A 25,962-nucleotide genomic window follows, 5' to 3' on the forward strand; every position below is an offset into this window, starting at 1 on the left:
AACTGTCTAGTGCTTGGATCCAGAACACCTGATTTGAAAAAGTGGGGAGGGTACAGGAAAGGGACAACATTGATGGAAAAAGTTCACATCCAGCAGCTTCTGAGAAAAGTAATTTTAGCTTCGCAGTATAAGGTGAAGGGACTTGGCCGGCCAGTGACTGGGCTGCAACCCTGCCCGCCCCCGCCCCAAGCTGCCGTTCTTGGGTCAGGCCCTCTTCAACTGGCATTTCCTGTCACGGGCCATCACCAGCTGGGCTCACCGGGCACCTCACATTCAGGAGGTGACCGCCTAAGGGCAGGGCTGGGCAGAGGTGCATCTTCCACTCCCCAAGCCGAGCCCTGCCTGGTCCTCAGGGATTCTGTTGGAAGATACGTGGCGGGGACCCATGGACGTACAGCTGAGGGTGAGGTTGGAGGGCTGGGCGGGGGCAGGGGGAGCCTACCCTTGCAGAGCTCTCGCGTGATGGGAAGCCCTGTGCCCAGACCACCTACACCCACAGCTCCGAGTCTGGGCCAGTATCCTGGGCTTTGCCTGAGACGTGCTTCCAGGCACTTGGCATTGGGTTTGACCAGCCTCCAGTTAAATATTGCTTGCTCCGTGCTAGAGGACAGCCGCGGTTCAAAAGTGAAAAAAAGGCGCCGAAATGGACTCAGGCTGAGCCTTCTAGCAGGTGGAAGGGCCAGGGTCAGACGGACAGTCGCTGGCTGAGGGCCAGCCGCCCATGAAGGCTGGAGTGGTGGGGGCTAAGCGCTGTGCGGGCAGTGAGGGGCAGGCTGCCGTGTAAGCCCTGTTCACAGCCCGGGGATCACTTTGCCGCGAGCCTCACAGCTGGCGGGTGGAAGGAAGGGGCTCCAGCACTAGGGCCCATGTGGGGTGGGGAGGCCCCTGTGAGCCTTGGGCTGCAGGTAGTCTGCCCTGCACCCAGAGGCGCCTCATCCTTGCTTAGGGCCCTAAGTTGCTGGCTTTCCTGGCCTGTTGGTCCTTTTACAGACATGCTAAGAACCAAATCCTGCAGTCAGAGGCCAGGCCGTGGGACCCTCCAGGACCCTTGACCCAAGGAAGGGTCATCAGGACCAGCTCCACCTGCCGCTGGCCGCGAGCTCAGGGTCTGGAGAGGGGCCCACAGCCCGCTGTGATCCCCGCTGGCCAGGACCTGTTCTCCACCCAGCCTCCCACACCTCAAGCAGCTCCCCCACTGGCCTGCAGGCTGGAGAGAACCCGAGTCCTCGGCAAGGGGCTGGGGGGTGGCCACGGCCTGCACCCAGTGCCTGCGCCCTACTTCCTGCTGAGTTCCCGGGCCCGGCAGGTGGCAGCCTCCACGGCGCTCATGGCCGCCGCCCGCAGCGCGCCCTGCTCCAGCGCGTGGAGCCCATAGATAGTGGTGCCGCCGGGCGTGCACACGTCAGTCCGCAGCTGAGCCGGGTGCTGCCCCTTCTGCAGAAGCATCTTGGCCGTGCCCTGGGGAAAGTGGCATTGGGGTGACTCGGGGGAGGCCAGCAGCCCCTCCTCGGCTCAGCCCCACCCCCACCCCCGCCGCCCCGTCTCAGCCCAGGCTGCTCAGTCCTGCCCTCTCCCTTCCCACAGCTCCCAGGAGGCGTGCTGCCCCCTCCCCTTCCACACGCTCCCCCAGGACCGGGCAGCAGGGTCTCACCAGCAGGGTCTGGGCGGCAATGCGGTGGGCCAGGCCACTGGGCATGCCCATCTTGATGGCTCCTTCGGCCAAGGCCTCCGAGAAGGCACACACCTGTAGCAGCGGGGGGCGGGGACAAAGCCAGCACTCCCTTGGACACAGAACTCAGCCTGGAAAAGGCTGGGGACCCTCAGGAACAAGGTCCTGCACACCAGCCACCAGAGCCGAGGCCAGAGCCCAGGGGTCTGCCAAGGGGCCGGCCTCAAAGGCCCAGGAAGGCACAGATAACAGGGGGTGGGTGGCGCTCACGGGGAGCTGCGGACCCAGCCGGGGAGCCATGGGGCCAGGGGCTGTCAGGGGGGCTCCACAAGGCCCCACTTTGCCGAGGGAGGGCCGGCCTGTGAGGGCAGGGGTTGGGGTGCGGGGACCAGACGACACTCACAAAGGCCACACCGCTGCCGCTGAGGCCAGTGTGGACGTCCACCTGGGCCTCGGGCACCTCCTCGCACTGCCCGCAGGCCTCCAGCAGGGTCCGCAGGAGCCCGGCCTCGCCACTGCCAGCATGGCGGCCCCGTGCCATCACCATGGCCCCCTCCTGGACCACGCAGGGCAGGTTGGGCGAGACCCGCAGCACTCGCGCCATCGGGGGCAGCAGCTGGCGGGAGAGAGGCTGCGATCAGGGCGGCTGTGGGATCAGGCTGCCGGGCAGGCACACGCCGGGCCAGAGCAGGCTCCCCGCTACTTCCCGGGCGTGGCGCCCTAACCCCAGGTGGGAGGAGCCCTAACCCCAGCCCCCTAGCCACCTGGCCGCCTGTGCAGGCCGGCTGAGAGGCTGTCTGCCCCCCAACCCACCCATCCTGGTTTCTGGAAGGGCTGGACCCAGGCTGCAGCCGGGCTGGGATGGCAGGGGTGGGAGGCCAGCAGAGCCCACCCTGGGGTCAGAGCCTCAGCCCCCACTGCACCCCGACAGGCCACTCACCTCCTCCAGGGTGCTCAGGGAGACCCCAGCAGCCACAGACACCAAGATGTGCTCAGCGGTGACCACAGGAGCCACCTCCACCAGGACAGCCGGCAGGATGTGGGGCTTGGTGGCAAAGAAGACGAGCGAGCAGCTCTGCAGCACCTCCCGGTTGGAGTGGCTGGTCTGGCAGCCCAGGGCCTGCAGCAGGGTTGCCGGGACCAGGCCCACGTCAGCGGGCATCCTCCCAGACCACGGCCCTCCCTGCCGGAGCCCACCCTGCAATCCCACGGGCCCCCCATTGCAAACGGCCCTAAACTAATGCCCATGACGCGCCCAGACCACCCGTTCTCGCTCAGGATCCAACCTCAGATGGCCCTGGTGTCAGCACCTCCTCGAGCCCTCTGATCCCAGTGAGTGCCCGTGACATTCCCGCCCGTCCAGCATGCACACGCACACGCACACGCACACCCCTTTACCCCACCCGGGCCCCCCACAACCTTGACTTTCCTTCTGGTCTTGGACCTCCCCTTCCCCAGCCCAGCCCGGCCCGTCTCAAAACTTTAGCTAAGTAAGCAGCACTTCCCTGGCCCCAAGGAGCCAAGAGCCATCTGAGCCCTGGGAAGCCTCCACTCAGCAGAGCTGCCCGGCTCACCCGGAAGCGGCAGAGGTTCCTGTCCGTCGGTGCGCTGGCCAGCACGTGCTGAGCTTCCACTTTTCCTGGAAGGAAAGGCAAAGGCGGGTAGGGGGTGTCAGTGAGGATGTGGCGCGGGGAGAAGCCAGCCTGGCAGGCCCCTTACAGCAGGTCTCAGCCACACCTGGGCCACGCGGAGCCTCTCCAAGAAGCCAGGTGCTTGGCGGGGCCGCTCCACTCGGCTGGGACCAGGCAACCAGCTTCACTTGATTCTACTCAGCAGTCATCGCTGCCCACCTGCTGCTGCTGCTGAGGCCAGACGCCCTGCCGGACACAGGGGCCGGGAGCTTGCCTTGTCTCGTGAGGACACAGATCCCAGGGACCCCTGCCTCCGGGAATGGTTAGGCTGGGGAGGGGGCATGGTGGGTAGGGAGGCTGGGGTGGGGGATGAGCTTCCTCCGGAGGGGGGTGCATCTGTACGGGGACATCCAAGCAGAGGCTCAGTGCCCATTTGGTAGAAATCCTCTACAGATCAGATTTCTGTAAAGTCTAGCAGGAAGGCAGAAGTGCACCCCACGGCCTCAAGAGACGGTGGCAGCACTGTGAGACTCCGTGCAGCAGGGGAGGCAGGGGAGGCAGGTGATACTCCAGGTTTTACAGGTTTAAAACACCTGAGACTTGCAGTAAACTGTTTTCTGATGATTTTGACCTTTCTAGACCTTGACATATGGCTGAAGGCAGAAAACCAGTCCATATCTACATATAAAGGTTTCTAAATACTGTGGAACCTCCATCCCTGCTATAAGTGGTGCTCGACCGAGGATGATTTTGCCCCCCCCCCCCGGGGACATTGACAGTGTCTGGAGACATTTTGGCTGTCACAACTGGGGGTGTCACTAACACCTAGTGGGGAGAAGCCAGGCAAGGGGCTAAAGAGCCTACAATGTGAAGAATGGAGAATGATGTGGCCCCAAATGTGCACAGTGCCGGACACCAGGGGTGCAGCCGGCGAACAAACAGAAAGAAGAGTCGGAGGCTCAGAGCGGTCAGGCAGCTCGACCGAGGCACGAGGTTAGGACGTCGGCAGGAGATCCCGCGCTCTAAGCTAGGGCTGTCCAAGAGAAGTATCGCTCGAGCCACACACGTAACTTCACATTTTCTAGTAGTCTTATTAAACAAGTAGGAAGAAACGGGTGAATTGTAGTACATTTTATTTAACTCAAGGTAGCCAAAATGTCACCCTTCCAACACCTAATCAATATTAAAAGTTACTAAGATACGTTATTTTTTGTTTGGATGATAAATCTTCCAAATTCGGCGTATATTTTATTCTGTGCACTCACAGCACATCTCAACTCGGACGTGGGGACGGCCGGCGCTGAGCCTCTCCACCACATCCCCTCCAGCCGCGCTCCCAGAGGAAGCAGAGACCGGAGGCACAGGGTCCGCGCGCGGCCCTGGCCCACGCCCGCCGGCCAGCCCCACCCTGGGGCCCCTGCGCGGAGGGCCCCGTGCTGCCCGGGGCTCCGCGGGGCAGGTGAGCTACGGAGAGGTAAGCCCGTCCCTCCCACACAGGCCGGTGTCGGACGCCCTCTAGCCCGCGGGCCCGGGACCCCACGCGCCCCACCTGCTTGGATGAGGCCCTGCGCGATGGCCTCCGCCATGCGGCCGGCGCCCACGAAGCCCACGCGCCTCGGGCCAGACTCCGCCGCAACCGCCGCCGCCATCTCGCCACCGCCCCGCGCCGCGCCCCGCCCGCGCCCTCAGCGCCGCCAATGGGCTACACCGCCCAACACCTGCCCTCGTCCATTGGCTGCCGAGACCTCACGCTCCGCCCCCTCCCGCGGGCTCCACGCTCTATCGATCGCTAGCAATTGGGCTCACCCCTTCGCAGCTCATTGGCCGGAGAGATGTAGGGCGAGGAGGGGTGGGCCGCGGCGCGGGGCGCCGGGCGGGCGGCCACGATACTGTGTTGGCTTCTGTCCCGATGTGTGAAATTTCCCAAAGGGCAACTTGAGCTGGTCACTTAAAGGCGAAGGGCAGGAAAGGGTGGGGGCTCCCCTGGTCTTGTCCCAGAGGTGGGCGCCTCAGGCCGCTCGGAGCCTGCCAGTGGACCTGGGTGTGGCGGACAGGGTGGCCTGGTCAGGGCCTGTGGTCAGCTCTTCCCCAAGCCGCAGTGGGTCTGGGTGACAGCATAAAATTGGCACAGCCAGTGAAACGTGGGAGCAGGGGTCTGCTTTTCTGTTAAAGGAGGTCCTCAGGCCAGCCTGGATTCTGGTTTCTGAGGGCCTCTCAGGGAGCTGCAGGGGAGACCTTCATGAGGCCTAGGTCCCCAGCGGAGACCTGGCCCCTCTTGCTGGTTCTGTGGGAGATGGAGTGCTTCGCCAGGGCCAGGGCCCACCTTAGAGACTGAGAGGGGGAGGGTGGGTGTGGGTGTGGGCTGTGCTTGTAATTTTTGATTGACATGGGAAAAACAAGGTTGAAGAACTAAGATTGCAGTTTTTAAGACTGAATTTTAAAGATGTTATTTTCTTTAAACTCTACTTTGACACGTTCAGAGCTCTTCAACAATGAGATCCCTTCATTCCTTCAACGCTGCCCCTTCAGCGTGGGGGCCCTGCTCTGGGCTGGGAACGAAGGGCACACAGCAGTGGAGTGCACAAAGCCCCACCCCGCAGACTTGCCTTCTGGCTGGAGAGACAGCCCCTCTACGATACACACACACCCCATAACCCAAGGGACAAGTCAGGACACACAACCACTACTTGAGGCCAGGCACGTCCAGGCCTCTCTGCCCTGCGCAGGGCCTCCTTCCCCCCATTCTCACTCGGCTGATCCGAGCTCCCACTCAGGGACCACCCCTCCCCCTCTCCCTGAACGCCCACAGGGGCAGACCCTTCAGATTCACAAAGGGCTGGCACCCAGGGGATACAGCATGAAGGGCCGACCAGGTCCTGGAGCTCCAAGCCCTGGGGGGTGGGGGAGGGGAGGTGTTTCCAGAGAAGCAAGCAGGTGGGGTGGGCCTCAGTCAGCAGAGACCTAAGAGGTGGGGAGGCACTGATGTGAGAGGGGCAGGACTGGCCCCTGGAGAGGCCCGTGGGCCGGGGTGGTGGTAACAAACGCAGTGAGGGATCAGCTGGACACGGGACGGAGGGTGGGGCTTGCGTGGCTGGCACAGGGAAGGCAGCCCATAGCGCCTGAATGAACAAAGCAAGTAAGGAACGTGGCAGGCACACCTGGGGCCAGAAGAGAGCTGGGAGTCACTGGTGTGAAGACAGCAAAGGGTACCCCAGGGGAGGTGGGCCCCGGAGCCAGGGAAGGTGCCTGGGTCCTGGGGGAAGCACACCCGGCACTGACTGGCTAGGCGGGGGCCGGTGGGTCAACCGGTCCAGACTTTCCTGTTGAGGATGGGAGGTCTGTGCCGCTCACCGCCGTGCCCGCCAGGCCCACTCTTGCGTGACACCTATTGCTGCCCATGGGAGAAGGGCAGGCCAAGCCCCAGCACCCAAGCTGCTACCTGAGGGCTAGGGAGATGAGGGGCCAGGCCTGACCTGGCCAATCGCCACTGCTCTCCTCAGATCCATCTGTGTGCCTGCTCAGCCTGTCCAAATCCAGACCCAGCCTCTTTCCCCAAAGTCCTGGGGATGGGGGGGGGGTAAGCCCGGGGAGTGCAGGTTACCCAGGCCTGCACCTGGCTGTGCGTGGAGAGGCTCGGCTCTCCCCGCAGCCGGTGGGGACTGCCGCAGGTGCCTGCCCTTTGTCCCCGCCGGCTGACAGTCCAGCCTCTCCTGCCACCTGCCCACATACCCACCTCTCCGTGTCTCCGGCCACTGCTGCCCTTCTACCCCAGGGACAGTTGGCCACCGTGGCCCAGCAGCTCTTGGGGGCTGGCCAGGCTCAGGAGGCAGTGCTGGGGCGGGGGATATGGGGGGCTGATACAGAGCTGCCGGGGCCAGGCCTGTGGAAACGCACTTTATTGGCTCCCAGGGATCAGAAATGTACATGCTCTGCGACTGGCGTCGGGGAGCAGGGTGCTGGGCCTGGCCAGGCCTTGGCTTCCCTGAGGACGGTGTGAACGGTGGCCTCACCGGAGAGTCAGCCAGGTCTGCCCCGGCAGAGGGCGTGGGGCAGGGGCCGGCCGCCACGAGGGCAGTGCCCTCAGTCCCGGCAGGTTCTGAGTGGCTGCCGCTGGGCTCTGCTGGCTGAGCGCCGGGGAGAGGGCGGCACCTGCTCCCACCGCACACTTCACTTCCGGGCCTGCTCGTAGTTGTCAGTGAACCAGGCACAGGTCTCCTGCACGGCTGCAGAGGCGGGCGGGTGAGGCCCAGGGACGTAGGGCAGTCACCCCGTGTCCTGCCTCCACGGTGAGGGTGTGGAGGCCAAAGCTGCAGGGCGTCCACCCCCAACTGGCAGTAGGGAAGCTGAGGCCTGGGGAGGGGCCGGGCGGTCCTGAGGGATGGGGTGGGAGGGCTCACCCTGCTTGAAGGGCGTGAACCGGAAGTCGGGCAGGTAGGCCCGCAGCTTGCCATTACTCGCCGTCTTCTTAAACTGCCCATCCGACTTGGTTGTATCAAACTAGGCACCTGGTCAAGGGCACAGCAGAAGGGGCAGCCCACCCTTCCACCAGCCTGCCCTTGAAGCTTGTCTAGCCTTCCCAGGGGGAGCCTCCAGGAGAAAGCAGCAGACACCCTCCCCCCCGGCTGCCAGGGTGAGTGCCATGGGTGCGTCACACCCACGGCCTCCTGCAGGGAGGCCCACGGTCTCCCGCCTAGAACCAAAGGATACGGTGACCTCCCCATGGAAGTCCATGGCCTCCACCACGGCCTCAGCCACCTCCTGGATGGACACCTCATCCTCCTCACCCACTGTGGGGACCGAGGGGCCAGTGGCCAGGTCAGGCCTCCTCTGCCTGGACCCGCTGCCGCCCAGCCCCACAGACGTTCCCGCTGCCCTGCTCAGCGGCTCTCAGGACAGACGGGTGTCCTGCCCCACTGCAATGGGGGTGGGACTGCAGGGCACCCACCTGACAGGATGATGGGCTCCACCTCATCGTACTCCCGCAGGACCCAGATAAAGAGCCGGGCCAGGTCCTGGAGATCAGACAGCCAGGGTCAAAGGCCACAAATTACGGCCAAACGGGCCCAGGTCACCTCTCCCAAGTGCTCCTGCTTGGCGGGGTGCAGCCCAGGCTTGGCTGAGGCCCGGGGTACCCCCTTTGGGCAGTGCTTGGCCAGCTCAGCCCCAAGTCCTTTCTCCTGATGAGCTCAGAGCTGTACCCAGCAACGTCCCTGGGGAATGGAACGTACACGGACCCAGCAAGAACCAGTGACTGCTCCCCTGGGGGCTCAGCCTGGACACCCGGCCCTTCCTAGGCTCCCTCATGCCTCCCCACAGCCAGCACGGCAGCTCCAGGAGACGTTCTGGGGAACAGCTGTGCCCCTCGCGGCACCAACCAGTGAGTAGATGAACTGCCTCCGAGGCCTCCCTGTGCCCCACACTGTCAAGGCTGAGCCGCGACCTGCAGGGTGGGGAGGGCAGGGGTCAGAGGGGACGTGCCAGCACCGCCCCTCCTCCCCGCTGTGCCCCAGGGGCCCCATCAAGCAAGCACACAGCTGCGCCATGGGTGGCGGTCACTCACTCTTGGCCAGATGCACCTTGTGGATGAGGCCAGGCAGCACGTGGCCGTCCTCGATGCTGAAGTTGTCATGGGGCCCGAAGACATTGGTGGGGATGACAGCGGTGAAGGTGCAGCCGTGCTGCTGGAAGTAGGCTCTGCGGGGCACAGCATCCCCTCTGGCCCTCATCCTCGGATCACGGGCGAGCCCCACCCCAGCCGAGGCTAGCAAGGAGGGGAGCCGAGATCTGAGCGCCCTGCCAGGGCGGCCCCCTGGGCCCACCCACCACAGGGCGTCTGGGGCCCCCTTCCCCGTTCTTGGCTGGCTTCAGCCTGGCACGCGCGGGAAGAGAACCTGTTCTGCACGTCGATCATCCTCTTGGCGTAAGAGTAGCCAAAATTGCTGCTGTGCGGGGGTCCGTTGTGAATCTGGGGGAGCAGAGGAGCCGCTGCTTCTCAGCCCTGCCCCCAGGCCAGGCCCCGCCCCAGCCCCGCCCCTCACCATGGTCTCATCGATAGGGTAGCTGGTCTTGTCGGGGAAGATGCAGGTAGACAGGCAGGAGACCACCTTTCGCGCCCCCACCTCGAAGGCCGAGTGCAGCACGTTGTCGTTGATGTGTATGTTTTTCCGCTGAGGGGGCAGGGGCAGGGCAGGGTTCAGGCCCCAGGCAGGATGCCAGCCCTTACCTGCCCCTCCAGGGACAGAAGTGCGGACACACCTGGCAAGCAGTACCTGGGCCAGCGGTTCTACCAGCTCCCAGGAGCCACTGTCCAGAAACCATGGCCCCCTCCCAGCCTGTTAGTCCCACCCCCAGGGCTGTAGGAGGGTCCAGGCCTGCCTACTCTGAGGCTGGGGGAGGGCCCTGAGGAGAGGGCCACACCCCTAAGCTCAGGGCTGAGCCTGCCCACAGGGGCTGCTGCGGGCTAGGCAGGTGAGGTGCGAGCCAGGAGCCCAGGGGGCTCCACTCCCGCACCCCCAGGAGCTCACCCTGCTCTACTGCTCAGTAGCAGTGAAGCCTTGGCTGGCCACACCCCTCCTCCAGCCCCTTCCGGGGACTTCAGCTGGCCAGGGCATTTGGGTGGTCTGGGGAGAGGTGGTGGCCGGGCAGCCTGCTGCGAAGGCTGTCACTGAGACGAGGAGGGCCCTGTGGCGACAGGGGCCCCCAGGGAAAATCTGGTCTAAGCTTCTGCCATCCCAGGCCCGATGCAGGGCCAAACCAGGCCAAGGCCAATTTTAGAGATGATGGGCCAGCCCTCAGAGGCCCAGCCAGGCAGGGGCAGGGCTGTGGGCGAGCCCAGCTCTCCTCCTGCCCCTGCCCCACACGTGCAACCCCTCAGGGCACATGCTCCAGGCCCAGAGCCCAGCTCACGCACCTCTGCACCCCTGAGCGCACTGTGGGCCTGGCTCAGTGCAGCTGGACCTCCTGGAACCAGGAGGGTCTGAAGGCCCAGGGGGCAGGAACCAGCCGGGGGTCACAAGGCAAACACTGGCTTGTCTCAGCTCCTCCAACCCCCAGGTTAGCTCTGAGGCTTTTCCTATTCGGCCAAATGCCCCCAGGCCCACCTGCGTGCCCCTCTACCTACAAATCAAGTGTGGGTCACTTGGGGGCCCCTCAGGGACTTCCCTGGGCCGGAACAGGAGCTTGGGAAGTTGGCCAGGAAGTTCCCAGAATCCGGGGTCCTGGCTCCCAGTGCTCACTGGGGCCCCCTCACTTACCCAGAAGTCCAAATTGTATTTGATATTCCGGAACAGGCCCCCCACCATTGCAGCAAGATGGATGACATGTGTGGGCCGGACTTTTTCGAACAGCGCTCGGGTCTGTGCAGCATCCCTGAGGGGGAGCCGGGCCATCAGGGGCTGCTTGGAGGCCCAAGAGAACTAGCACCCTGGCTGAAAGCACTGGGGGCAGGAGGCAGGCGGGGCCGAAGGTGGGAGGGTCAGGCCCTGGCTGGCATGAGGGTGTGGGCTTCCAGGAAGAGATGGGAGGAAGTTTGCCCAGAAGCAAAACTGCACACACCCAGGCCAGGCCAGCCACCTGGCAGGGACGGGCCTGACCTGAGGCTACCAGGCCCAGGAACAGGCCTGGCCCGGAGCTCTCAGTCTGGAGAGGGCATGGTGGGGCTGCTCCAGGGATGAGCCCACTCACGTAAGATCAGCATCCTTGGAAGAAACAAACACCCAGTCCTCTCCGGGCAGCCTGGCCCCATCTGCTACCACCTTCTGGATGGCTCTGCCCACCAGCCCAGAGCCCCCAGTCACTAGGATCCGCATGGACCCCTGGGGCTCACCCATGTTGGCTGCACCTGCAGGGCCAAATGGTGTGAGGCTGAGGCCATCCCGCTCCCCCGCAACAGAACCCCACTCCCCTGAGATGCCCCAGCCTAGGGTCACTGCCCTTAGCACTGGGCCCCACTGTGATTTCCAAGGGCTGGCCTGGGGCAACGGGCACAGTATAAGGTCAGCAGCGCAGGGAGACTGCCCACTGGGGACCAGACAGACCCATCTAGCCTGAGTCATCCCCTCCTCTCAGCCCTGCTCCCCAGGAAGTCCTCTGTCTAGAGCTGCACAGGGGCCCTAGGACTACCACCCAGCTGGGAGAGCCAGGCTCTGCCCGGCAGGCCCAACCCTGACCCCCACTGGGCCAAGAAAGGGAACATTTAGCTCCCCCTCTGTCTGACAAGAAGGGAGGCAGCCAACCTTGGGGCTGGGGGCTCCTGGCCCAGGTCGTTTGGGCTGCTCCCAGCCAAAGTCCATATGCTACAGACGGGGAAGGGGCGGCGCCTGTGTATGCAACCCGGTGCCCACCAGCGGCCAGCTGGTCCCAGCTAGCCTTCGAGAGCCTGGCTCCTTCTGGGCAGGTTGCGCTTCTGGCTAAGAAATGGACAGGCCTCGGGGCGCCACCACCTCTGAGGACCCTTCCTGGGGGCTGGAAATCTGCTCGGGCCGCTACAGGACGGCTCTGACCCCGCTGCAGGGCCCCACGGGCAGCCCGGACAGGAGGGGACGCTGCCCAGAAATTCTGCTGCTCTCGAGAGCGCGCGCAGCGCGGCAGCAGGCCTTGGGGTAGACCCCACCACGGCCGGGCCCCTCCACGTCCCTCAGGCGCTTCCCACGCCCCCGGGTCCCCTTCCTGGCCCCACCTCCGAACCCACCGCATCTTGCAGCTGGGCCCCCTCCCACGCTTCCAGGCCCCTCCTACGCCCCCAGTTCCTGGTACCCCTCAGGCCCCTCTGGCTGTCACGGGGCACCCAAGGCCCAGGCCCCGGCTCGCCACACCACGCCCCCCGTCCCAGGGTCCCCTCGTGCCCCGCGCTGTCTCACCTGCGTCTTACCTGACCTGCCCGGAGAGCGGCTTCAGGCGCCGGCTGAGAGTCCTGCCACGCGTTGGGGTTAGGTGGAGGGAGCGGGATCAGGTCGGGCCCTCCCGCGGAACTCTGGGAAATGGAGTCCTGGCGGGGCGCCCCGGGCGTTGCTGGGAAATGGAGTCCGGAACCGCGCAGCAGCCTGGGAAATGTAGTTCTTCCGGCTCCTCCTCCCCTGGGCGGACCCCGACCCGCCCTTAACCCAGCCTGGCGCTGGGCGCGAGCCCTTGCTGGAGAGCGTGGGGGCGTGGGAGAGGAGGAGAGGCAGCGCGTCTCCGAAAGCCCGCAAGCTGTGGACCGAGGAGAGGCGGCAGAACCAAACACCGTTCTAAAAATGGAGAAGCTGCAACTCCTCAGTGCTTTCCTAGGGCAAACACTGCATTTGTGAGAAACAACTGCAACTCTGTTACTATATTCGGGACACTGAGGGGGCAGTATATAAAATATACTTTAATAAATACATTAAAAAGACAAACACGTTTCAGGAGATTATTAAAAGCAGGAGACCACTTAGCGGCCACTGCTGTAGTTCAGGTAATGAGGACTCAAAAGAAGTTTACTGCCTTAAGCAACATCGAGGTGGTAGGATTAACGGGACTCATGCTTCACCAGCCACGCAAGTCATGGGAGCAAGTTAGGAACGATGCCTGGTGTGACGGCTGGTGTTAGGTGTCAACTTGGCCAGGCTGTAGCACCCAGTGATTCAATCAAACACAAATCTAGGTGTTGCCAGTGAAGAGATTTTGTAGATGGTAACATCTTCAATCAGGTGACTTTAAGAAAACGAGACTTTCAGGCTTCCCTGGTGGCGCAGTGGTTGACAATCTTCCTGCTAATGCAGGGGACACGGGTTCGAGCCCTGGTCTGGGAGGATCCCACGTGCCGCGGAGCAGCTAGGCCCGTGAGCCACAACTACTGAGCCTGCACTCTAGAGCCCATGAGCCACAACTGCTGAGCCCACGTGCCACAACTACTGAAGCCCGTGCACCTAGAGCCCATACTCTGCAACAGGAGAAGCCACCGCAATGAGAAGCCCGCGCACCACAATGAAGAGTAGTCCCCGCTCGCCGCAACCAGAGAAAAGCCCGCGTGCAGCAACAAAGGCCCAATGCAGCCAAAAAATTTTAAAATAAATAATAATAAAAAAATAAAATAAAACGCCTGTAATTGTTTTAAAAAAAGACAAAGAAAAAAACTACATGATCATCTCAGCTGATGCAGATAAAGCATTTGACAAAATCACACCCTTTCATGATAAGAACACGCAACAAACCAGGAACAGAAGAGGACTTCCTCAACTTAATAAAGGGCATTTATGAAAAACCCACAGCTAACATCATACTCTATGAATGAAAGACTGAAAGCTTTCCCTCTAAGGTAAGAAATTAGACAAGGATATCCATTTTTGCCACTCCTGTTAAACATTGTACTGGAATTTCTAGCCAGAGTAACTGGGCAAGAAAAAGAAAAGGCATCCAAATTGGAAAGAAGTAAATCTATCACTATTCACAGATGACATGAGATATATACACACCTTTTCCTTCAGTGATGGACTGGAGGGGAGGGTCTGATTGCCTTAGCTTCCTCCCGGGTTGACCAGTGGCCACAGGAGGAGGTGCACCCAGACTGAGACCACCACTGTGACTTCCTACAACAGATCCTAGGAAGTGCTGCAAACCAAAGGTGAGGTGCTCTTACAAAAAGAAAGAAGGAGGGGATAGATGTGGGATGGGCTGAAACAAGAGCTGTTCATTACAATCCACTCCTTGAAAACCTGATATCCACATAAGCACATTTTCTCAAAAAGCAATTTCAAAACTTCCTCTCAAACCATTCTAACATAATGCAATTATTACATAGCTCTAAAACTAGGATTTCAAAGGCGTTTAGAAACCACCTATGATGCAAATGGAGACAAAGACCTACGTTTTAAGTTTCAAAAATAAAATCTGGATGCACTTGAAAATAGCGACTTTCAAACCATCAACTTGCCCAAGAAGTACCACAGCCACGCGGAATCCAGCTGCCGGGCGGCGCCCGCCGGGGCGGGCAGGCCTGGGCCACCCCCGTCGTGGGAAGGACCCGAAATGCACAGGCTGATCGCGGGTGGAGAACAATCCGGTCCCTCGTGCTGCTCTCGCTCTGGCATTGCTCCACGTGCCCGGGGACATCCTTCCGGGGCGCTCCTTGGAGTAGCAGCGAGTCCCAAGCTCTCCCCTCCAGCGGCTGCTTCCAGAGCTTAGCTTACAGAGGTCCACGCTGCCTCGATGTGATTTCTGGTGGTTCCGAAAGCTGGACTTCCAGATGAAGCTCTTCCCGCACCTCGCGCACCGGAACGGCCTCTCTCGGGTGTGGATCCGCTGGTGCTGGGCGAGGAGGGTGCTGTAACTGAAGGGCTTCCCGCACCACTGGCACCCGAAGGGCTTCTCGCCGCTGTGGACACGTGGCCGCACTGTCCGCAGGTGTGCGGCTTCTGGCCCGCGTGCGCGCTGCGGCGCTGCGCCAGGTGCGAGCGCTGGCTGAACGCGCGGCCGCACTCCCGCACGCGTGCGACTTCTCGCCGCTGTGCGTGGCCCGGTGTCTCACAGGCGCGAGAGGTACCGGAAGCTCTTGGCGCACGTTTCGCACGTGCGGGCTCGCTGCCGTTTCATGTTTCTCTCACGGGCCCCAGGGCGCGGGCTGCGGAGAAGTTCGGGTCCCCATTTACCGCCTTTCTGGGCACCTTCTGCTTTGGAGATGGTCCAGTAGGTTCTGTGTGGTTGTCTCTCCCGGAAAAGGAAGTTCTCAAGGCTCCCTAGCCTGCCCTCGTGCCCGGCGGCTTCTCTGCAGACCAGTGTTGGAGGCCCACCCCCTGAGAACCTTCCAGATGCTTCTGGAGGCTCTGAGGCTTGAGTCATTTTCACCCTCGCCATCACCTGCTTACGCAAAGACCCCCGGCTGGAATCTGCAACGAAGAGAAAGGGCCTGTGTGTTACTCTGTTTGAGAAGGTCCACCTGGGGCCCCCTCCGTGCCCGGGAGCACGGACTCCACGCGCCAGCCCTCTCCGTGGGGTGTCTCACAGGTGACACCAGGTTCACTGGCTGTGCTCATGTGCTCAACTCCTCCACGGACCTTCCCCTCCTATGTCCCGTTTCCTCCCCACCTTTTTTTTTTTTTTGCGGTACGCGGGCCTCTCACTGCTGTGGCCTCTCCCTTTGCGGAGCACAGGCTCCAGACGCGCAGGCTCAGCGGCCATGGCTCACGGGCCCAGCCGCTCCGCAGCATGTGGGATCTTCTCGGACCGGGGCACGAACCCGTGTCCCCCGCATCGGCAGGCGGACTCTCAACCACCGCGCCACCAGGGAAGCCCTCCCCACCTTTTCTGAGTGGAAGCTCATAGCTGACGCTGCCAGCACACTATGCCAGGCCCCCTGCCTCTCTCTGATTCCGGCCTCCTCGCTGCAGCAGACAGCTCTGCAGAGCTCTGACTGCCCGCATCCTCTGGGGTACAGGTGCACCTCAACCCCTCCAGAGCTCCATGCTGCCAGCCCATGCTGCGTGACAGGTACCACCCCGGGGTTGGGAATAGAGGACAAGTATCCCATCTCCCTCGCTCTGATGGACAATCCCAGACGCCTCCTGCAGCCTCTCAGCGGTTACGGTCCTGGAGCTGTCGTGCCCCGCACACTTGCAGTGGCAACTCTATACTGACTTTGCTCTCCTGTCTCCCTGCTCCCTCTCGCCTGCTTCCAAAATTGCTGCCTTCCAGATACACCGTCTGTACCCCAAACTCTCAGCCTCTGTGCTCAGGGGGGCCCAAACTGCGGTGACTGGTACTGGACGGGGGGACTGTGACCAGGCCCCGCTGCTCAGAGGCCCACAAGCCTCTAGTGCAGGGCTGGGGTGAGAGAGCTGGCGCAGCATCAGGAGGCAGGGCCTTTGCGGCGGTAGCTGGAGACGGGGCAGCAGGAGGGGAGCCAGGGTTACGTGGTCGTTCTTGCCCTCTAGCCATGTGGGGCAGTGGTCTTCGGGAGGCCCGTGGGGTCGCCTGTCCTTTGTAAATGTCCTAGACAGCACTGAGGAGAAGGACAGGCTCAGGGCAGCCACCCCCAGGGGAGGCCAAGAGCCAGAGGCCTCCGTAGCTGTTCTAGAGCTTCAGCTCCCCACTGTGGCTGTGCTGACTGTGGGGCACACGCTTAGCCATAAAGCCAAACACCAAGGCTTCTGAAGACACAGGCTGGCCCATCGCCTTGGTGGAGATTAAGGCCCGGAGAGGGGAGGAGCAGGGGGCCCTGGGGCACGGGGTGGGGATGCTTGGCGATGGGTAATCGATCTCGGTGCGCCAGACAGTGAGCAGCTGGCCAGGCTGCTGCTTGACTTGTAGAACCAGGAAAGGCCAAGAGATGGGGAGGGGAAGGCTAAGATGAGCCGCCATGCTGGAGAGCCCAATCCCTCACCCAGATCTGGGCAGTTCTCAGACTGGGGCCCGCTGACAAAGGGGAGGCTGGGTCCCCTTGAGACAAACCTCCTGCAAGTTAGCACAGCAGATACTCTCCTTCCCACAGAGCTGACCACTGGGAAAAGAGGGATGCCCACACCTGGCAGGCTGCTGGATGCAGCATTTGAGCCGACACTGAAAATAGGGCCCCAAAATGCCGTTAGAGTTGGGCATATGGAGGCTGGGTGACAAAAGGGCTGGGGAACCAAGTCACGGACCCACTTGCAGGGCCTCGTCGGGATGGATGCACTTGGCAGCGGGGGGAACCCTCTCATCAGTCTCCGGACCTGAGGGGTAAGAGCCATTACGTTGGGAAGGGCCAAGTGGAAGCCCCAGTGTAGTGGAGTAACTGAGGACATGGAAAGGAGACGTGACCCATGAGACCACCCCCCCCCCCAGCAAACTGGGGGCTGGCGAATAAGCCAGAACTGCAAACAGTCCTGGTTGCTTTGAGCCCCCCCCCGCTCCCCCCCCCCCCCCCGGCAAACCAGGGGCCTGCGAATAAGCACTGAGTGCTTTGGGCACTGATCCATGAGATGTCCTCAGTGTAATCAGAACGGTGGGAACGCAAGGAAGTGTCCTTGTGCTGCTTCAGTATAATCAGAATGGTGGGAACGCAAGGAAGTGTCCTTGTGCTGCTTCAGTATAATCAGAATGGTGGGAACGCAAGGAAATGTCCTTGTGCTACTGCAGTATAATCAGAATGGTGGGAACGCAAGGCAATGTCCTTGTGCTGCTTCAGTATAATCAGAATGGTGGGAACGCAAGGAAATGTCCTTGTGCTGCTTCAGTATAATCAGAATGGTGGGAACGCAAGGCAATGTCCTTGTGCTACTTCAGTATAATCAGAATGATGGAAACACAAGGAAATGTCCTTGTGCTGCTTTTGCGCTCAAGGACGAAGCACGGCATGTCTTCAGGGAAGCCCATTGTTGCCTGTATAATCAATAAAAGCATATGTTGCTGCTCTGGCATTTCTGGAATGTTAAGAAAACAAGTCTTAAAATGTAAACCTAGATAATGCTTAAATAAAAGCCACCACGGCAGGACAGACGGCGCTGTTCTGCCTGAGCAGGCGGCAGCCCTCTACTGCTGTGCTTCGGCACAGTTCATCTCGTGGGATGACCTTGCTTTCGGCCCTGTCGTAAGATAAACTACAACACCCCAGAAACTGCCCCCAGCCCCGGCCAAGGTCCTCGACCAGCAGCGGTGCTGTGCGCACACGGCCACCTCAGAGCAGAGGGATGCAGGGACGGCGGCTCCACCACAGCCCCGTTCGGTCCACCTGTGTGGCCCATGAACCACCGGATGGCTCACGCCTGCTGCTGGGAACCACTGGGAGCTTGCCCAAGTGTAGGCTTGGCTTCAGCTGCTGGGCCAGACGCGGCGCCTGTGATGGGCAGAGCAGCAGCCCCTTGCACTCGGGAAGGGACGCTCAATTTGGCAAATGTGTTCATCCACAGCGGGCCGGCGGTCACTGTGTTGATGACCTCATGCCAACTGGATGCAGTGAACGAACTGAAGTGTTACATGCTCCAGATACCCTAGAGAGATGCCTGCACGGCAGAGGGTGGGGCAGAACCTACAAAGGGCCAGGGCCACATCGAGTCTATGGCGAGAGGCCCAGGTGACCTCGCCCTCCTCGCTCCGGGAGACATGCCACACGGGGGAGACTGCTCCCACCTGTCGCTGAGTGACCCAGAGGCTGCCAGTGTCGAGCAGGGCCTGGAAGAAAGCCAGGGCTCTGCCTCAGGTCCCGGCTGCGAGGGGACAGGAGCCACGGGACCCTGCGTGGAGTCCCTGGCCAGCTGTGCCACGCAGAGCCCTTAGATTCTGGGCAAGGACACACTTGCCATTTCAAAAGTGGTGTGTGATGTGCCGCTGGCCTCTGCAGAGACCGGACAAGGGACAGAAAATGACCACGTGGTCAGAGCGGCCACCAGCAGACAGGTTACAGGCACATGCATCTAAACAGGCCTGGCAGGTCCAGAAAACATGATTAGTCATGGGAGTGAGGGCCCAGGTCCTCACGTCACTCATCTCTTTGACACTAGCAGCTGTCTCAGCTTGTCCCCGGGGCCTCCCTGGGACCCCAACAACCAGGTGGTCCAGGGCCCACTACCTGCCTGGGTGGGCTCCAAACCTGGCCAGGGATGGGGCCATCTCCCAGGGGCAGAGCTCGGGGCAGGGTGCCTGCTCCCCAGCTCCGAGGTGAGGATGCAGGTGAATCCCAGGGCAAGGTCACACCTGGGGAGAGGCGTGCGATGGACGGTGTACAGATCCATTGTGGGGAAGGCACTCAGGGACCAGGGGACAGGACGGCCTGTCCTGTGCATATCAGCTAGCCTCTGTCCTTGGTCACCAGAGCTTGAACAGGTGAGCCCATGGGAAGAGGAACCCCAGTGCAGGGAGGGGACGTACATAGCTCCCTCTTGTGGAAACCCCTCTAGCTGCTGTCTCCACTGAACGGGTGACCGGTCAGCAAAGGCTGACTCCTCAGTGTGAAGCCTGCAGGAGACTGACCCGTGCTTGTGGGCAAGTTAATCACACAGGACCTTCCATCCTGGAGGAGACAGTGGCTGGTCCCGACCAACACTGACACCTACTCCAGACACAGGTCTGCCGGAAGCACCTTTGCCAGCACCCTGCTTTTAGGGCCTACCCCGGGTTTCTGAACGTCGAAGCCACAGGTCACAGCTTTAGATCAAGGGATCCATTTTGTGGCAAAGGAGATAAAACAGGAGGTACAGGGCCTCCAGAAACACTGGTCCTCCCATATATGCATCAGTACAGGCAGCAGCCTGACGCAACCTGGCAAGGTTCTGCTGAGGAACGAGCTGTGGCCCTCCCTGGGGTGCACAGGCACTCAACCAACGGCAGGTGTACGAGGAGCCGGGGCCATCCGCCCTGGGACACACATGCAGCATTTTTGCTTCCGCTTACTAGAACCTTTGGCTCTGCGACAGAGACTGCGTGGCCTGCAAAACCTGAAACACTTTCTGTCCTAGCCCCAGACCTCCAAGGAGGGGAGAAGGGCTAGTGACCGGGTTCAGTCCCCAGTGGCCAATGATTTGATCAATCACACACATGCAGTGGAGCCTCCACAACCACGCAAAGGGGTTTGGAGAGCTTCTGGCTTGGTGACCACGTGGAGGTGCTGGGGAGTGAGCGCGCCTCGAGAGGGTGTGGGAGCTCTGCACCCCTTCCCCAGACCTTGCCCTGTGCCGCTCTTCCACTGGGCTGTTCCTGAGTTGTGTCCTTTATAATAAACCGGTAACTCACCAGTAACTGTTAAGTACAGTGTTTCCTTGAGTTCTGAGCTGTTCTAGCGTATTACTCAAGCCCAAGGGTGGGGTCGTGGGAACCTCCAATCCACAGCTGGTCGAGCAGCACAGGTGCCAGCCTGGCCTTGTGATTGGCACCTGAGGTGGGGGCGGTCTCGTGGGACTGAGCCCTTCACGGGCAGGGTCTGCACTAACTCCGGGTGGTCAGTGTCAGAACTAAATTGTAGGACACCCAGTTGATGTGCAGAGAGGTGGAGACTGGTTGGTGTGAGGAACCGCCCTACATTTGGTGTTGGAAGCGTTGCTGTGAGAAATAGAGAACAGAAGTTTCTGTTTAACAGCAGGTGGACAGACATGTCCTGATGGTGCGATGGTCACCAGCGGGCCACTACCACACATGGCCAGCAGCCGTTCTTGGAGGCTGGATGTCTGACCCAACCAACGTTAAATATTCTGGCTTTCACCCCTGTGCCAACGGCATCATTCGGAGCCTGAGACCCACAGTGCAGAGAACCAACCCCACCCCCAACTTTCAGGACTTGAGCCAAGAGCCTCCCCGCAACTTTGGCCGGTTGGGTTGGGTTTTCGGTTCCTTGCAATTGAGGGTTCTGACTGATAGCTCGTCCCACGGGGACGACCGTGTGACTGTCCTGTCTGACCGTTCACGACACTGGCTGTGTGTACTAAGCATATATACTGAACAATCTGAGGCCCGCGGCACCCCTCATTCACCTGTGCTGGGGTCTCCCACGGTCTCTCCTTCCTGGGCCCCCAGCAGGTCCGAGCCCCAGGGCTCCTTTCCTTGCTCCAGCTGGGAGATCAGATCTGGTTTGGATCCTGGAACTCCTGCCCGAGGGGAAATGGGTGAACTGAAGCGCTACGGCACCCTTGGCTTCCCGCCCCAGGGGTAGCGTGGGACTGGGGTTTAGCTGGACCCAGGATGCAGGCTTAGAAACAGGGGGTCTCCCCAGGAGGCTGAGGGGGACAGCAAGCAGGGCAGGGATGTGGGCGCAGCCGAGGTCCACAGCTGTGGGAGAAGTGGGCACTCTAGTCACCCAGCAGCAAAGTGCTGGGAAAGGCCCTGCCCCGGGGATGGGTCCAGAAACCCCACCTGTCCCCTGGGCCTGGGAGCAGAATGTCCTGGCTCTGGTCCTGGAGTCACAGCCAGCCTGACCCCTCTGGGATCCCACCTGTGCTCTGAGTGTGGGCTGGGAGTGGGGAAGAGGGAAGGCGTGGGGCTGAGACACCTCACCCAGGGAGGCCAGGTTCCTCTAAGTCTCCAGCATCACGTCTCTATACAGGGCCCTCTGCCCCGGGTCCAGACGTGCCCCTCCTTCCTGCGTGAAGTGCACAGCCATGTCCCTAAAGGTCAGCAGGCGCTGAAACAACACTGGTGCTGCCCGTGGGGTCACCACCTCAGGACGGGGTGGGGGAATTCAAGGTGGGGGAGGCAGAAGGCTCACTAGCAGGCGTGTGGGACCCCCTGGATCCCGTCCCAGGTACCCTGCCTGCCAGGGGACCCCTAATGACAACCCTCAACCCAACATGTCCAGCTGGCCCTACTTCTCTCCACCCTCCATCCCCCAACCTGCTCCCTACAGTCTTCCTTGGTGAGTGTCCCTCCCCAGCCGCAGGGAGGCCCCGGGAGAAAAAAGGGGAGGGACGAGGGACGCCCCAGTGAGTTCCCTCCTCCTGGAGAGGACCTGGGACTCAGGTTCCCAGGTGCGGCGGGCTCCGCGGAAAGATCTTCCGGGTCGCAAGGAGCCCAGGTCCGGGGGGCAGGCGCCCTCACCTGGGGCCCAGCGGCCGGGGAGCTGCCCACCAAGCCGGCTTCCGGTCCCTCCGAGGCGAGGGCAGAGGGCTGCGGAGAGGAGAGCCGGCAGGGGAGGGCGGCGGGCCCGGGGGGTCCGGACCGAGCCCCGGCCCTTCCGCGGCGTCAGCTACGAGGCTGGCCGGGACAGGTGCCTCCCGGGGACGCCGACGCGCTGCGTTGACGTGAGGACCCGGGCGCGCGGGTCAATCCATAATAAAGCAGGGGAGCTGGATGGGCGCCGCGCGGGCAAGCGGGATAAGCCCACCCACCACCACTCCGCCCGGCCTGCCTGGGGCGAGGCTACAGCTCCCGGGCTCCGCGGTTCAGCGGGGTCGGAGCGGCGCCGCGCCGGACTCACCGCCGAAGCCCAAAGCCCGAATCGGGCCGCCCCAGCCCGCGCACGGTGAGCGGGCCGGCTCCCGCCCGGCTCCTCCCCCTCTTTGTCTCTGCAGGCCCGCCCCGCCCCGCCCTCGGACAGGTTCTCAGGCCCCGCCTCCTCCAGGCCCCTTTCCTCCTCCCGGGTTGCTCCACAGGCACCATTCCCTGCAGCCCCTCCGCGCGTGCGCGCCCAGGCCCCGCCTCCTTCGGTTACTTGCGCTGGATCACCTGGGACGCTTGCAGAAGGCACAGGTTTCGGGCCTTTGCCGAGGGAGTTCTGGTTCCGTGGATCTGAATGAACTTGGGAATCAACTTGAGACTCTTTCTAAGGCAGACTTAGGAACCTGTTCCGGACCCTCCTGTTCCTAGGACAGTCCGCATCCCCTCCACCGCCTGGCGGGTGCCGCCCTGGGCTGCGACCTCGGAGGGCCTGATAGTCACACACAGGCACCTCTGTCTCCCAGGATCTGGGCTTGGCATTGACACAGCTCTGTGTGTGTTTTTTTTTTAATTTATTTATTTATTTATTTTTGGCTGCATTGGGTCTTCGTTGCTGCACACGGGCTTTCTCTAGTTGCGGAGAGCGGGGGCTACTCTTCGTTTCGGTGCGGGGACTTCTCATGGCGGTGGCTTCTCTTTCCTGCCCAGCATGGGCTCTAGGTGCGCGGGCTTCAGTTATTGTGGCTAGCGGGCTCAGTAGTTGTGGCTTGCGGGCTATAGAGCACAGGCTCAGTAAGTTGTAGCGCACGGGCTTAGTTGTTCTGCAGCATGTGAACCCGTGTCCCCTGCATTGGTAGGCGGATTCTTAACCACTGCGCCACCAGGGAAGTCCCACAACTCTGTCTTTAAAAAAAAAAAAAGCGATTGGTCCAGATACCAGGAAGGTTTGTGGTTGTGACCAACTGGTGTTGGAAAAGTACTGCTTCCAGGTACAAGGAGGATTGGAGCAGTGGAGGTGCTGCTTAGGTGAGAGGAAATACAAATGAGTTACTTAGATCCTTGGCGCGCAACTGATCCAGCATAAGGAAGCGACAGTTGGTAGTAGTGAGGACCATCCCTACTCTTGCTTCTCTTCTGTAGCAATCACGCTGCGGGGACAGAATAGACCCCACAAAAAAATTGGTTGTGATGTGGACTTATGATGCCACACACACACCAAGAAGGTATGAAAAGATTTACTACTTACATAAGGAGGCTTTTCTGGGGACAGCAGGGCAGCCCTCCGAAAATGGCTTGAGAAAGCAAGCAAAGAAGACTAGATAATGAGAGCAGTGTTTGTGTCTTTAGGATTCGGGGGGCATCGGCTGGGCAGAGCCTTGAGGGAATTTTCTGGGGCGATGGTGATGCTCCTTACGTACATCGGGGTTTGAGTGACACAAGGGTCTGCATATGTCAAAGTTCACGCAAGGGTACACATAAGACGTGCATTTCACTGTATAAATTTTACCTAAAAATGTCTCCTCTAACTATATTGAACTCTAGTTAGTTAGTGATCTGCATGCTGAACTATTTAGGAGTGAATTTTACTAATGTCTGCAACTTACTTTGAAATGCACCAAAAAATAAGATTAATGGGTAGACAGAATAGGTATGCAGATGAATAGAATAAATGCATGATAAAGAAATATAGCAAGGCAGTAACAGTAGAAACGGGATGCTGGGTACATGAGTGGTCACTGTACAATTTTTTAAAATAGTTATAATTAAATATGGACATTTTTCACTTATATAATTTTTACAATTTATTTTATTTTTGGCTGAGTTGGGTCTTTGTTGCTGCGTGCGGGCTTTCTCTAGTTGCGGTGAGCGGGGGCTACTCTTCGTTGCAGTGCGTGGGCTTCTCATTGCAGTGGCTTCTCTTGTTGCAGAGCATGGGCTCTAGTAGGCACGCGGGCTTCAGAGGTTGTGGCGCACAGGCTCAGTAGTTGTGGCGCATGGGCTTAGTTGCTCCATGGCATGTGGGATCTTCGCGGACCAGGGATCGAACCTGTGTCCCCTGCATTGGCAGGTGGATACTTAACCACTGCACCACCAGGGAAACCCTATATAATTTTTATTGTACATCTTTATACTCATTAAGTATAACTTATGGGTTTTTTGTTTGTTTTGGGTTTTTTTGTTTGTTTTTGTTTTTGTTTTTGTTTGTGGTACGCGGACCTCTCACTGTTGTGGCCTCTCCCGTTGCGGAGCACAGGCTCCGGATGCGCAGGCTCAGCGGCCATGGCTCACGGGCCCAGCCGCTCCGCAGCGTGTGGGATCTTCCCAGACTGGGGCACGAACCCGTGTCCCCTGCATCGGCAGGTGCTCTCAACCACTGCGCCACCAGTGAAGCCCTATGTTTTGTTTTTTTAACTTCAACTTTTTATTTTGAAATAATTTTAGACTCACAAGAATTTGCAAAGTACTACAGAGAGGTCCCATGTTCTTTTCATTCAGCTTTTCCAAAAAAAACCCATCTTACATTATCAAAACCAGGAAATTGAGGATGGTATTAACTCATGTACAGACATTAACCGATTTCATCAGTTTTGCATGCACTCTTTATTTTGGGAGGGGGTGTGTAGTTTTTTGAAATTTTGTCACATGTATGGTTTCTTGTAACCACCACCATAATCAGGACACAGCCCTGCTCCATCACCACAAAGAAACGCCCTTACGGTGCTTCTGCATAGTCACACCTCCCCACAACTCTAACTCCTGGGAACCAGCCTGGTTCTACGATGTCATCACCGCAAGAGTGTCGTATAACTGGAACCATACAGTATGCAGCGTTTTGAGACTGGCTTTTGCACTCAGTATAATGCCCTGTAATCTGCCCACGTTGCATCAAAAGTTTGTTCCTTTTGGTTGCAGAGTTGTTTCCCACGGTGTGGATGGACCTGGGTTTGTTTGTTCATTCACCTGTTGAAAGACAGTTGGCAGCTGTGGATAAAGCTGCTATGAACATTCAGGTGCAGGCTTTTGTGTGAACATACCTTTTTTTATTTTTGTAGGATAAATACCCAATAAATGCAATTGCTGGGTCATGTGGCAAGTATATGATTAACTTTACAATAAACTGCCTAACTCTTTTCTAGAATTCTTTTTTATGTTCCCACCAGCAACGTAGGAGTGATCCACTCCCTTACCAGCATTTAGTGTTGTCACTATTTGTATTTAATTTTAGCCATTCTGAGAGATGTGTTCTGATAGATATTTCATTATGGGTTTAACTTGCATTTCCCTTTATGGCTAATGATGTTGAGTATCTTTTAATGTGCTTATTTGCCATCTGTATATATATATTTTGGTGAACTGTGTGTTCAAATCTTTTATCCATTTTCTGATTGAATTATTTGTTTTCTTACTATTTAAAGAATTCTTCATATATTCCAGATACAAATACGTTGTCAGATATGTGATTTGCAATATTTTCTCCCAGTCTGCAGCTTGCCTTTTCATCCCCTTAAGAGAATTTTTTTAAAATATATTTATTTATTTATTTTGGCTGTGCCGGGTCTTAGCTGCGGCATGTGTGATCTTTAGTTGCGGCATGTGGACTTCTTAGTTGTGGCAATGCAGGATTGAACCTGGGCCCCCTGCGTTAGGAGCGTGGAGTCTTACCCACTGGACCACCAAGGAAGTCCCCTCTTAAGAGAATTTTTTGAAGACCACAAAGATCTGTGGGTTGTGCAGGGGAAGCTGAGCAGTGGAGGCACTTAGGTATGAAAAAAGATAAATTAACTAATGGGTCAGATCTTTCTTGCTGTTCTTCCCGTTCCAATCTATGATTCCAGCAGTACTCAGGAATTAGTGCAGTACTTGCAATAG

At 59.6% G+C, this 25,962-nt stretch overlaps 2 protein-coding genes across 3 annotated transcripts; both read right to left on the reverse strand.

Moving 5' to 3' along the window:
• Nucleotides 1-97: 97 nt before the first annotated feature.
• PYCR3 (pyrroline-5-carboxylate reductase 3) lies at nucleotides 98-4,999 on the reverse strand. The gene is made up of 6 exons (XM_004265263.4): nucleotides 4,850-4,999; nucleotides 3,244-3,308; nucleotides 2,610-2,789; nucleotides 2,073-2,285; nucleotides 1,652-1,744; nucleotides 98-1,458 (listed from the first exon to the last, which is right to left on the reverse strand). The coding sequence occupies exons 1-6, from the start codon at nucleotides 4,947-4,949 to the stop codon at nucleotides 1,276-1,278; spliced, it is 834 nt and encodes a 277-aa protein (XP_004265311.1). The 5' UTR covers nucleotides 4,950-4,999; the 3' UTR covers nucleotides 98-1,275.
• A 2,181-nt stretch (nucleotides 5,000-7,180) lies between these two features.
• Nucleotides 7,181-12,500, reverse strand: GFUS (GDP-L-fucose synthase). 2 transcript variants are annotated; one of them, XM_012531426.3, is made up of 11 exons: nucleotides 12,170-12,500; nucleotides 10,984-11,140; nucleotides 10,554-10,668; nucleotides 9,339-9,467; nucleotides 9,192-9,265; nucleotides 8,861-8,994; nucleotides 8,676-8,740; nucleotides 8,246-8,312; nucleotides 8,008-8,087; nucleotides 7,698-7,797; nucleotides 7,181-7,523 (listed from the first exon to the last, which is right to left on the reverse strand). In XM_012531426.3, exons 2-11 carry the CDS (start codon nucleotides 11,127-11,129, stop codon nucleotides 7,468-7,470), a joined length of 966 nt encoding a protein of 321 aa, XP_012386880.1. In that variant the 5' UTR covers nucleotides 11,130-11,140; nucleotides 12,170-12,500; the 3' UTR covers nucleotides 7,181-7,467. The 2 variants fall into 2 exon arrangements, with proteins under 2 accessions (XP_012386880.1, XP_012386879.1); XM_012531425.3 differs by having other exon boundaries at nucleotides 12,159-12,500.
• Between the last annotated feature and the right edge of the window lie 13,462 nt (nucleotides 12,501-25,962).

Source organism: Orcinus orca, chromosome 17 (genome assembly GCF_937001465.1).
Source record: "Orcinus orca chromosome 17, mOrcOrc1.1, whole genome shotgun sequence".
Classification (NCBI taxonomy): Eukaryota; Metazoa; Chordata; class Mammalia; order Artiodactyla; family Delphinidae; genus Orcinus; species Orcinus orca.